This window comes from Carettochelys insculpta, chromosome 2 (genome assembly GCF_033958435.1).
Source record: "Carettochelys insculpta isolate YL-2023 chromosome 2, ASM3395843v1, whole genome shotgun sequence".
Classification (NCBI taxonomy): Eukaryota; Metazoa; Chordata; order Testudines; family Carettochelyidae; genus Carettochelys; species Carettochelys insculpta.
Genome location: NC_134138.1, coordinates 232631934 through 232644049, shown reverse-complemented (window position 1 = coordinate 232644049; position 12116 = coordinate 232631934). Strand labels below are relative to the sequence as shown.

Sequence of the window (12116 nt, the reverse complement as noted above, 5' to 3'; positions counted from 1 at the left end):
CAGGGTCCTCCTGGTGCCCCAGGACCTCAGGGTATACTTGGTCCTGTCGGTATCCTTGGTCTGCCTGGCTCTCGGGGAGAACGTGGTCTTCCAGGCATTTCTGGAGTAACAGTGAGTCTATGACATCAATTATATTCTTTTTATCAGACAGCTTCAGAGATAACATTGACATTTTCTTTAACATTTAATCTAGGACATCTCGAACCAGGTTCTGATCCTTCATACAGTTGCAGGCCAAGAATAACCACACTGTTATCAATGGAGTCACAACAATATAAATTGAGTGGCTCACCGTGGTTAATGCTTGTTTCAAAGAAACAATAAAATTGATTCTGAGAGTTAGGATTTCAAGTATAATAGAACCTCACTAAGCCTGACTACTGTGCTCATCTGTCCATCCCTTCTCTTAATTTGCACCCAAAAATCCCTTTTTACATTTTAATATAGATTATCCCCCTGTTCTTTTTGTCTGTTTACTCTCCCAATAATTGCAATGCACAGTAATTGGAAATGGATCTTTCTATCATTAATGTCGATTAATGAGGTTCTCTTCTACTTTGTATGACATGAGCTAATTTAAGTCAGTGTACACTTACAAATTAAAATGTATGTTAGATGACACACATGCTTATGTCACAAATCTGCCGTCATCAAGATCTTAGAGAGACAAGGTAGGTGAGGTAATCTTTTACTGCACCAGCTTCTGTTCTGGGGACAGACAGCATATGCCAAGATTTGCCAAAGGGCAACAGTCAAGGACCACATGCAAAAATCCAGCTGCAGAGTTGTATCTAACTTGCATGTCGAATTCCCATAATCAATATCTCTCTGGAAATGAGGAAACTAATTTGTACCTAATCCTCAGTGTCTCCCCTTTTGAAAATTTATCCCAACCTGTGAAGTACAGGTGGAACCTCTCTTATCTGGCACCCTCAGGACCTGACTGGTGCCGGATGAGAGAATTTGCCAGACCACAGGAGGTCAATATCATCTAGCACATTACCAACACTTCCACTGCTTATTGGGATGTTAGAAGCCTTTTAGGGGTAAATTGCACTAAAAGAACACTGAGAGCCAGGACTGGAGGCTGGAAGCAAATTTTATGGGGCCATGGGAATCTTGGCCAGACCCATGATAAGTGATTGTCTGGCTGACAATAATCATGCTGGATTATAGCTGTTGCCGGACAACTACAAAGCTTTTGTTTCCAACATTGGCTGGGGGAGGGAGAAGGTACAAAACATGGAGTAAAGGAGACTGATTATCAAGTCAAATGTGCATATTAATTTCTCCAAATTCTGCTTTACTTCTGGAATTCCTTAAGAGAGATTTCTTACATAACTGCAGTTCATTGGTAGAAATAAACATTTAGAAAAGAGTTGCTCTGTGAAGTTGGTGTGTGAAATGCAATATTATGTTCTTCTCTTCTTCCCTTACTAGGGTGAGCCAGGCCCTGCTGGTATTTCTGGTCCTTCTGGTTCACGTGGTCCCTCTGGCCCAGCAGGTGCTCCTGGTGTCACCGGTCCCCCTGGTGAAGCTGGCCGTGATGTAAGCTACGTTTTGAATTGGGGGTAGGGGAGGAACACATAAGAATAATGGAAGATGTGGGAAAACAGTACATTGCTGGGGAAAGCTCTGCTCGCAAAATTACATTCTGCTGAGTTTTAGGGGCAGGATCCTTAGGAATCCAGATCTCACATCAGCGGAGTCCTAGATGGAGCAGTGAGTACACATCATAATCGGAAGGTAGCCAGCTTTCCTCATGTCCTATGTAGCAAGTTCTTCCAGGTATAGATCATGTCAGAATAGGGTCTCGACCTTGATTGGTGCTTCTGGGCACTGTGGCAATGTAAGTCGAATAAAGGAATCAAGAGTTGGAGGATGATACGAGTCCATTAGAGGAGCTGAGAAGGATAATCTATCTGGGGGTAGAGGACTTGGCTGCAAGGAAGGATTGATCTGGGAGACTGGTTAGCCCGTAATTCTTGAAATACTCAGAACCAAACATCCTTTAGATTTAATTCACCTCTGCTGCATTTGTATTTCTCATAGTGAAAGAGAAAAATAAGATTTAATGGAGAATGCAATCCTCTGAACGCCCCCTAAAAGCAAAGTCTGGCCTTGGAATCCAAAGCCAGTTTGAAGGGGCAGAGATTTATTAAGCTCATAACTTGAACTTTCAGAATATAAGCTGTCAATGACTGCACAACAGCTGGCATGTTTTGGGCATGACCATATTAAAAAAAATTATGAAGACAATGGGAGCTAAAGAATAATGTCTCCTTGTATGCTTGAATTGATGGGAAAGAGCTTGTAAAAAACAAGGCTCTCAAAATCTGAAAAGCCGTATGCAGTCTAAAAACGTTAACCAGCAGATTAAAGACACTCCTATGCAATGGATGGCCCAGAGCCAGGAGCAGTACCAGAGGCACAATTAGTGCTGCAGCTGCTTCTTGCACACTAGGGGGCATGCAGGGGAGCTTTCTGCTCTAGCTATTAAGTTAGTGCTAACTGCTCCCTCCCTGTATACTGAACTGGCTCAGAAGTCTGGAAGGCAGGGCAATGGTTCCACCCCTTCTCTGCCCTCTTTCCCTTTCCTGAGGGGAATGCCATCCTTGAGAGGGGAAACCCTTTGCCCAACTGTGCTGTGAGGAAAGCATTTTGCCCAGCTGTAAAGCAATCGTGCAATATAGACCTATGGGGAGAGTAAAAAATAAAGTATAAATAAGTTATTTGGCTCCCTGTAACTGTAGAATAATCCCCACAGTTGATACACACTGGTGAAGCTTAATTGATCAGTGTAAGAAATGCCTCAAGTTGCTAGATGCACACAGGAGCACAGGGTGATCCGAGATCATTCACTTCATTTCCTTCATTTCCTTAAACCTAAATCACTTCAGAGAAGAGTCACTAGTTAAGCATCCAAAACATCAGGGAAGTGGCTGAAATCAACCAAAAAGTCACAAAGAAAGAAATTTTTACTTGCTAATATGAGCTGACACTGATAAAGTTCCACCAGTAGAATAATTAGGCTATGAAACTGTTGCTTGAATTCAGTGTGATGAATTACATTGATTTTTTTTTCTCCCACCAACCCGTACCACTGGAACTGTTTTCAAATCAGCAGGGTGCCCTTTACTAGGGTAACTAGTAAGGGAAGAGTACTGCTGTATTGATTTAAAGATAATTTTAAAGGATGGTGGTAACAAATAATTTTATTCTAGTGCTGAGTCTTGCCCCTGCCTTCTGAAATATTTGAAATCCATCCTGTCTCCCCTCTGATTTGAACGGATTTGAAATATTGAGAATAACCTTTACACGATGGGTAAAATTGTACAACTTGTCAGGATTGACCTACTGAAAATAGGTACAAATATCTGTGAAGTTTCCTGGTAGGGGTTGGTTGTTTTAATTTGTCAAGGTTTGTGCTGTCTTTTAAAAAAGTACAAAAAAAAAGGTCTGATATTTGATGTTCACAAGGAACTACAATGAATTCACAGCTCTCTGATGATACTAGGGTGACTGTTTTCTTATGCTGTTTTAACAGGGCAATCTTGGTCATGATGGTCCTCCAGGCCGTGATGGCGCTCCTGGTTTCAAGGTGAGCTTTTCTCCTTTGTTTCATGCTTGTGACAGAAATGTGTCAGTCCTTCTAAGAAGCCAGTATTGATAGCCTGTCTGCTTTTTCCTCTCACCTTCCCTTGTCATTAGGGTGAGCGTGGTTACCCTGGCAGCACTGGTCCTGCTGGTGCTGCTGGTGCTCCTGGTCCTCAGGGTTCATCTGGTCCTGCTGGAAAGGCCGGAAATCGTGGTGAACCTGTAAGATAAAACTTCAATTTCGCATGTTACTTCAAACTCTTGCTAATCCATAGCACAGCTGTCAGCTGTGAAACACTGTTCACTTGTCCTAGCAGCAAGGAGATGCGTGGGGCTTGTCCATTAAAATGTTGTGGAATTCATCATACATATTCTATATGTGTGTTTCAGGGCCCTGTTGGTGTTACTGGTTCCGTTGGTCCTGCTGGTGCAAGAGGTCTTGCTGTATGTATTTTTTCCCTAAGCTCTGAAAAAATTTTAAGAGAAGAAAATGTACATGTCATTGCTCATTAAGGAACCAGGCTTGGGTGACAGAGATGGTCCTGAGAGAAATGTTATGGATTTTAAAATATTTAAATATCTAGAATTGTTAAAATCTAGATCTATATCTCCCGTCTACGGGACTGACTCACTCTCTCTCGAGCTGATTCCACATGCGTAACAGAGCTTGTGTGCATGTTTCAAGAGGAGAATATGACATATGGTAGAATGCTCATTATTAGTTTTTGCTAACTATATCTAGAAAACGTTTCAAAATGTTCCATTTTGTATTCGTTTTGTAATTTGATGTGTTTTTTTATTCTTCAGGGCCCGCAAGGTCCACGTGGTGAGAAAGGTGTACCAGGTGATAAAGGACCTAGAGGCCTGCCTGGTTTTAAGGGACACAATGGACTGCAGGGTCTGCCCGGTCTTGCAGTGAGTAGACGTTTGTAATTATTTAGAATGAGGAGCACGGTTGAAATAAGTAAAATTACCACAATGTATAAAAATTAATATATGCAAATCTGCAGGCTGATACTGCCCTACAAACTTTTCAAAGCAATGATATTTGCCTAAATAGATTAATGTTTGTTACCATCCACACAAAATGTCACGTTCTAAAAAGTCTTCTGAAGCTATTTGGAAGAATGCCATCATGCATACGGGAAACACAGAGACACAATGTTAGAGACTGGTTTTGAAATTTGGCCATCGTTATATGTGACAGCATATTCATTGCTATAATTCAGTATTTACCCATTTCTGTTATAATGTTATAATACTGTAGAACAGAAAAGGACAAGATCTTCATATAGATTGTATTCTCTTTAAAAATGCAACATTCCCTTTTCAGGAACTTTGCCCTTTAAGTAAAAACCTCTTTTATTTATACAGAGGAGTGTTATTTTCTTAAAACGTCTTGCTTAGATTCCAGTTGACTTTATGATGGCTTTCCTACTCCATGCCGCCAAGAACAACTACTTTAGTTGTGACTGTACTTCACTAAGGAGACAGGGTCCACCCCATCTTCTGATTCTCAGAAGCCTTTGGGGCATGCCTGATCAGTATCACATTAATATAACTGTGTAGTAGTGATTTTAATCCTGGTGTTAATTTTCTTTTTTCCAATAGGGCCACCATGGAGATCAAGGTGCTCCTGGTTCCACTGGCCCAGCTGGTCCAAGGGTATGGGAATTTAAGTGAATGCTCTACTAACCTGGAATATGGAGAGGGCATGTAACCCTCTCCATGTGATTTGTGTTTGTTTAATATATTCCTATTTCTCTTGGATTGTTTACTTCCATTAAGAAGTTGTTGTTCTGTGGTAGGGTCCTGCTGGTCCTTCTGGTCCTCCTGGTAAAGATGGTCGCAATGGACTTCCTGGTCCTGTTGGACCGGCTGGTGTGCGTGGTTCTCAGGGTAGCCAAGGTCCTGCTGTAAGTTGGATTCTTTTTTTTTTTCTCTCTTTTGGTGGTAAATTAAGGGCACTGGCTGAAACCATCACTTAATAGTCCAAGTGCTTTGAGAGGAGGGGTTAAGAGAAGGCAATGGAAGAGATTTCTAAGTTTCATTTTTTGTTAACAGGTACAGGCATTTTTATTTTGCATTCTAACATTTCCCTAAAACAGTTAAGATTTGTTGCTGAAAAGCAACAGTGTAAGTTGCCCAAGAGGTGTTAGAGACAAAAGTACAGGAGTTGGATTCTGGAGAGCAGAGGTCTAGTCTTGGTTCTGCTATTGACATGCTTTGTAAACTTGGGCAAATCACTTAATCTTTTGCACCCTAAAGCACTTTGAAAGCCTCAGGTTAAAAGTACTGTATAAATAGTTGTTGTTGTTGTTGTTGTTATTATTTATGGTCTGTCTATATGACTGATCCTAGTCCTGACATTTCTGGTGTGATAATCAAATTAAATAATCATATAAATTAAATATGGGGACAAGATGAGAAAACAGAACCAGCTGTTCATTAAAATTCTTTTATTAGATGAGAATATCTACTTTATACCTAATTACAGAATCCTTTTTCAAATTGATGAGTGCTTACTGCTTTTAGCCAGTGAGTACATAAACAAAGATGCAATGGCTCTAAATCTTGCATCTGTCACCCCTTTACCCTGCAGTACCCATCACAAAGCAGCTCCCTACCAGCTACTTGAGAAGTGAGCTGTGGATCCTGTGCCTTAGGGTAGGGCTGTTCATGCAAGTAAGTAATTGGGTGTAGTGTGCACATCAGTGCAGTCCCTAGACTTTTACATAATGGGACGTTCTTTGTCTTTTGACTTTGAATCTCTCTAGGGTCCACCCGGGCCACCTGGTCACCCTGGCCCCCCTGGTCCCAATGGTGGTGGATACGAAATTGGCTATGACGCTGAATACTATCGGGCTGATCAGCCTTCTCTCAGACCTAAGGACTACGAAGTTGATGCCACTCTGAAATCACTGAACAACCAAATTGAGACCCTCCTGACTCCAGAAGGCTCCCGGAAGAACCCAGCCCGCACCTGCCGTGACTTAAGACTCAGCCACCCAGAATGGACCAGTGGTATGTTAATGCTAAATGGGTGCCTTTTCTGGCTCATTGGTTGTGTTCAGCTCAACATCTTTCTTTCAGTGCCATTTCCTGGTTGACTATTGCCCCATAACAGCAGTTTTATTCTCTAAGGGTGACATTTACCCCTATGCTGAGAGCCAGCCAAAGGCATATACACCACTTAAGTATTTCATAAGCCAGTCAGTGGTACTGAAGTTGTGAATAAAGTGCTTGTGCTGGCCTTGGAGCTGTGCGGTGGGGAGTAAATTTAGCTCTTAATTCTCTAGCCAGGCAGTGGCTATTAAGTATTAAACCACTAATGGAACAACATCTCTTACCTCTGCAGATAGCACAGTTACACAAGCTTACCCTGAAATTTCCCTTAATTTTCATGGTGCTATAATCCCCACCACAAAATCAGCATGATAACTAAATGTGCCCAAGTCTTGAAAGTAATGCACTGTTACACACTGACAACGTTCAAATACAAACGTCACGTGGGTTCCAGGTCGGCACCACACTACTGTTCCCAACTATGGTGTCTGTGCTCTCTCTTTGGGGAGTTCTGCCTTGCTGAGTACCATGGGAGCTGAGTGCCAACCTGAAGCTGATTTGCATTATTAATCACCAGTTTTGTTTTTTCAATGACAGGTTTCTACTGGATTGATCCCAACCAGGGGTGCATCATGGATGCCATCAGAGTGTACTGTGATTTCTCCACTGGTGAGACTTGCATCCACGCTAATCCAGAAAACATCCCCACTAAGAACTGGTATGTCAACAAGAACCCCAGGGACAAGAAGCATGTGTGGTTTGGCGAAACTATCAATGGTGGCACACAGGTGAGTGTCCAAACAGGGCAAACTTGAGTGAATTTGTTCCCTATAGTGCTGTCAAAAGAGTTGCCTTCACAATGACCCTTTGCAAGACAATGAAAGCTCTCTCCTAGTGGAGGGAGAGGAAGGAATGTACCAGTCTTTCATCTCGGCAGAGCAGAATGCAGATTTTGGTTTTGATCACTGTTGCAAAATGGGTTTGTTGCAATCATCCTAATTTTCTCTTTGGAAACGTCTCACAATCACAACATAGTCTATCACAACTGAGCAAGTTCACTAGCCCACTACTGAAAGGAAACCTGGGGTTGTCATATGAGGAATGTCACAAGTTCAGTAAGGAGAATACAAACTCTGAATCAGAGTAGCTGTGTCTACACGTGCACACTACTTCGAAGTAGCGGCACTAACTTCGAAATAGCACCCGTCGTGGCTACACGCGTCGGGCTGTTAGCCGACGGCCAAGGATGTTTGGTGAGGTGCCAGCTATGCCCGTTTTATACCATCCGTGACTTTAACCGCTAGGACGCACTGTCCCTTCGCGGCGGGCAGCCTGGGCTAGGCTGACGGATGCCCCAAGGTCCTAACCACCCGTGACTTTAACTGCTAGAGCTCAGAGCTCCTTCGCAGTGGGCAGTCAACATTGACTGACAGGTGCCCCAATGGCAGCACTAAGAGCCTTTCCACACCCGTGACTTTAACTGCTAGAGCTCAGAGCTCCTTCGCAGTGGGCAGTCAGGATTGACTGACAGGCGCCCCAAGAGTTTGCCCCGTGGAGGCGGCACAACTCAACGCTAGGCTCTTAGTACTCTCACCTAATGGCCAGGCTTTATAGCCAAAACGGCTGAGGTTCTTTAATTGTGTTGGCTGCTTTACAGTAAACCAGGGAAACAAGTCAGGCTTATGCACAAATGGTTACCAAAATTTATTAAACTAGATTCTAATCATGTGGTTACAAAGTTGCTAGTGCCTACTTATTTAAATGTATAGATGTTACACACACAAACAAGTTACAAAACTGAAGCCACAATCCCAAAGAAAGAAAACAAAGTATAGAGCTCTATTTCAAAATATGTGTACACTAAAGATAGGAGATCAGGTGTGGGTGCTTCTTACCCTCCTTGCATCTCTCGATTCCAGCGGTGCCAAGCCAGGATCGGTCACTCAATTCCGCGGAAAGACGAATAAGGGACAAGGCTTAGGGACCCTCTTAGCTGCAGAAGCCTTGGGAGGCTGTCACTTATCTGACCAGCAGATAGATAGTGAAAAGCACTCAAAAATCATGGTGCTGTAGGTCCCATACTTATACCTCTGTACTCCTTTATTCTCTTTCTCCTTTCTTATGCCAAATTGGGGCTGGTCTGTCTGGGCGACGCCAGCTCTCGCAAGAGTAGTTTACACTTGCAAGGGAGAGAAACAATAAGTTTCGACTACTGGACATTCTTTTATTAGGGTAAATATTTTCCCACCTAGGATGTGGGTGTGTGTGCATTACGTTATTTAGTAGGGGCTAAGAGCCATGTCTGTCACAGCTTCTCTGTCTGCTGTGAGCCTAATCGTTGTATATGTTCCCAGAGGCACATTGTAGCAGCACACCTGTGCTTCTCACAGCTTCAAAGGCTGTGCTGGAATTTATGTTAAGTGCCCTGTTGTTTTGGCTCCCTTGTGTTCCCAGCAATGCTGGTCTGAGAGGGGGCTGGCTGTCTGGCTACACGGGCGCTATTTCGAAGTTAACTTCGACGTTAGGCGGTGAGACGTCGAAGTCGCTAACCTCATGAGGGGATCGGAATAGCGCCCTACTTCGACATTCAACGTCGAAGTAGGGACCGTGTAGACGATCCGCGTCCCGCAACATCGAAATTGTGGGGTCCTCCATGGCAGCCATCAGCTGGGGGGTTGAGAGACGCTGTCTCTCCAGCCCGTGCGGGGCTCTATGGTTACCGTGTGCAGCAGCCCTTAGCCCAGGGCTTCTGGCTGCTGCTGCTGCAGCGGGGGATTCATGCTGCATGCACAGGGTCTGCAACTCGTTGTCGGCTCTGTGTATCTTGTGCTGTTTAGTGCAAGTGTGTCTGGGAGGGGCCCTTTAAGGGAGTGGCTGGCTGTTGAGTCCGCCCTGTGACCCTGTCTGCAGCTGTGCCTGGCACCCTTATTTCGATGTGTGCTACTGTGGCGTGTAGACGTTCCCTCGCTGCGCCTATTTCGATGTGGTGCTGCGCAACGTCGATGTTGAACATCGACATTGCCAGCCCTGGAGGACGTGTAGACGTTATTCATCAAAATAGCCTATTTCGATGTCGCCACATCGAAATAGGCTACTTCGATGTAGGCTTCATGTGTAGACGTAGCCAGTATGTGTCAAAAATCCATAAAGGTCTTTTCTTACATTTTTGAAAACCTTATAATCTACAGTCCATTTATCTTTAACACGTCACTCTTACTTATAGTGGACATCATAACTCCTCACTCTGCCATAATAAAAAGGAGATGCCCACCAGAGTGTGGGTGTTTTCATTTGTAGTAATATAATGGAAAAGGAGATACATAAACTCTTAACTGTAAATCATTCATTCAATTTTTCCAGTTACATAGATCTAATTAGGCTATTTTTCCAACTGAGTTGTTTTGGTCTTGTGGTGAAATCTCAAAGAATTCAAGCTAACAATCCCTGGCTTTCCATGATTTCGCATTCCTGTAGAATCTCCTCTATCCTTGAGACTCTCCCATGCCAGCACTTGCTGTGAGCATATTGTTTCCCATTCCAGTCCAACAGATAATCTGATTTGCCTCCTGTTTTCAGTTTGAATACAATGAGGAAGGCGTGACCTCCAAGGACATGGCCACCCAGCTTGCCTTCATGCGTCTGCTGGCCAACCATGCCTCCCAGAACATCACCTACCACTGCAAGAACAGCATCGCATACATGGATGAGGAAACCGGCAACCTTAAGAAGGCTATTATACTGCAGGGATCCAATGATGTTGAACTCCGAGCAGAAGGCAACAGCAGGTTCACTTTCAGTGTTCTTGAGGATGGCTGCTCTGTAAGTACTACTGGATACTATTACTGCATAGATTCCTGGTTTTGGTAATGGTAGAGTTGGATATTGAGCTGGAGCTAGATTACCACTCTCCTCTACAGAGCATTCGTCATTAAAGTTCATATTGTGTCAGAGAGAGCCTCTAGTACTGAATCCTACAGCCCTCTCAATAGGCATGTGCAGGCCAAAGCACAGAAATATCACTCTTTCACTGAACAGGGGTACCCGGAAGGTAGAAAGCACATTCTAGGCATTTTGCCCCTCTTCATACCCTGGAGAAAGTCATGTGCATCTGTGTAGTCTAAAGAAGAAGGAAGGAAATGTGAACTGGAGAAGTGGCAAAAGTCCACACATGCGGCAGAGCAAAGTCCCGTGTCTGCTGCTTCTTCATATCCTGCCTAGCCCCTGGGTAGTAACTCTGTGATATCTGCTGAGAATCCTGTTCTTCAGCCCAACGTTCTGCTCTTGGAGGTCAGCAACCAGCGAGTGTGGCAGCGTTCTCTCTCTCTCTGATAGTTTGCTCCTTAGTGCATTCATTACTATATTGAAGACAGATTCTGCTACTCTTGCTGATCAGACAACTGTTATATTAAGTAAAAAGATCAAAGTCAATGTTTCTTTATGTGAAAGCTTTGAATAGTTGGCCATATGACTGACAACCTATGGTAGCAAAATTAGTTACAACAGAGTAAATTCACTGGAAGAAATGTGGGTGCCATAAATCATTCAATAACTCTTCTAACCATCACCATTATTATTATCTTACAGAGAAAGACCAATGAATGGGGCAAAACAATCATTGAATACAGAACGAATAAGCCATCTCGCTTGCCCATTCTTGACATTGCACCTTTGGACATTGGTGGCGCTGACCAAGAATTCGGTTTGGACATTGGCCCAGTCTGTTTCAAATGAATGAACTCAAACTAACTTAAAACCAAAAAAAAAATCTCTCTTTGCCATTTCTTTTTTATACTGAAAGCTGACTCCTTCCATTTCTTCTGTTCATCTACTTGCTTAAACTCTGGGCAAAAGAGAAGGAGAAGGATTGATTGGAGCGTTGTGCAATGCAATTTAATACAGCCCCAAAAGGACTCAGAAGTCTTTCAAGATTTTAACACCTTGTTTTGGGAAATGTCAGCCTTTGTAAAAAAACAAAATAAAAAGATCATGAAAGTTTGCACCACTTGTGGCCTTTGAATATCTTCCACAGAGGAAGTTTAAAACCACAACTTCCAAAGGTTTAAACTACCTCATACACTTAAAGCCAAGTGTGATCCACAACCATGTTAGGTACTTCTGCATATGACCTGAGGTGCTTTTAGTTCCATGCATAATCCAAAAGGTGCTAATTTCAGTATGATAGAGGAGCTTTCCAATACTTGAATTTTGATGGTGCTAGCAGCATTTGAAATACCACTTTTCTGTATTAAGTTGTATTGTTTCTTTGAAATCTGTCTCAAAACTTTAGTTAGACTGTCCCATCTCGCCCCCAGATTAAGCATGTGGATCATTTCTCCCCTTTACCCCATCTTCATTCTCTTTCTCCAAATTCAGGTGCTCATGCTTTTAAATCTCATTTTCATCCTCTACGATGGGTAAAAAGAAAGCATCATTTCTCAAAAAAATTGTACCTA

At 43.1% G+C, this 12116-nt stretch overlaps 1 protein-coding gene across 1 annotated transcript in view; it reads left to right on the top strand.

Annotated features, from left to right (window-relative positions):
* COL1A2 (collagen type I alpha 2 chain) overlaps positions 1-11660 on the top strand; it is a 47984-nt gene extending 36324 nt beyond the window's left edge. Inside the window, exons 38-49 of the mRNA XM_074984724.1 lie at positions 4-111; positions 1441-1548; positions 3548-3601; positions 3712-3819; positions 3988-4041; positions 4405-4512; positions 5209-5262; positions 5406-5513; positions 6375-6621; positions 7261-7451; positions 10240-10482; positions 11248-11660. Of these exons, the coding sequence (XP_074840825.1) occupies positions 4-111; positions 1441-1548; positions 3548-3601; positions 3712-3819; positions 3988-4041; positions 4405-4512; positions 5209-5262; positions 5406-5513; positions 6375-6621; positions 7261-7451; positions 10240-10482; positions 11248-11394 (1530 nt within the window). The 3' untranslated portion in view covers positions 11395-11660. The remainder of the gene's footprint in view (positions 1-3; positions 112-1440; positions 1549-3547; positions 3602-3711; positions 3820-3987; positions 4042-4404; positions 4513-5208; positions 5263-5405; positions 5514-6374; positions 6622-7260; positions 7452-10239; positions 10483-11247) is intronic.
* Positions 11661-12116: the final 456 nt, after the last annotated feature.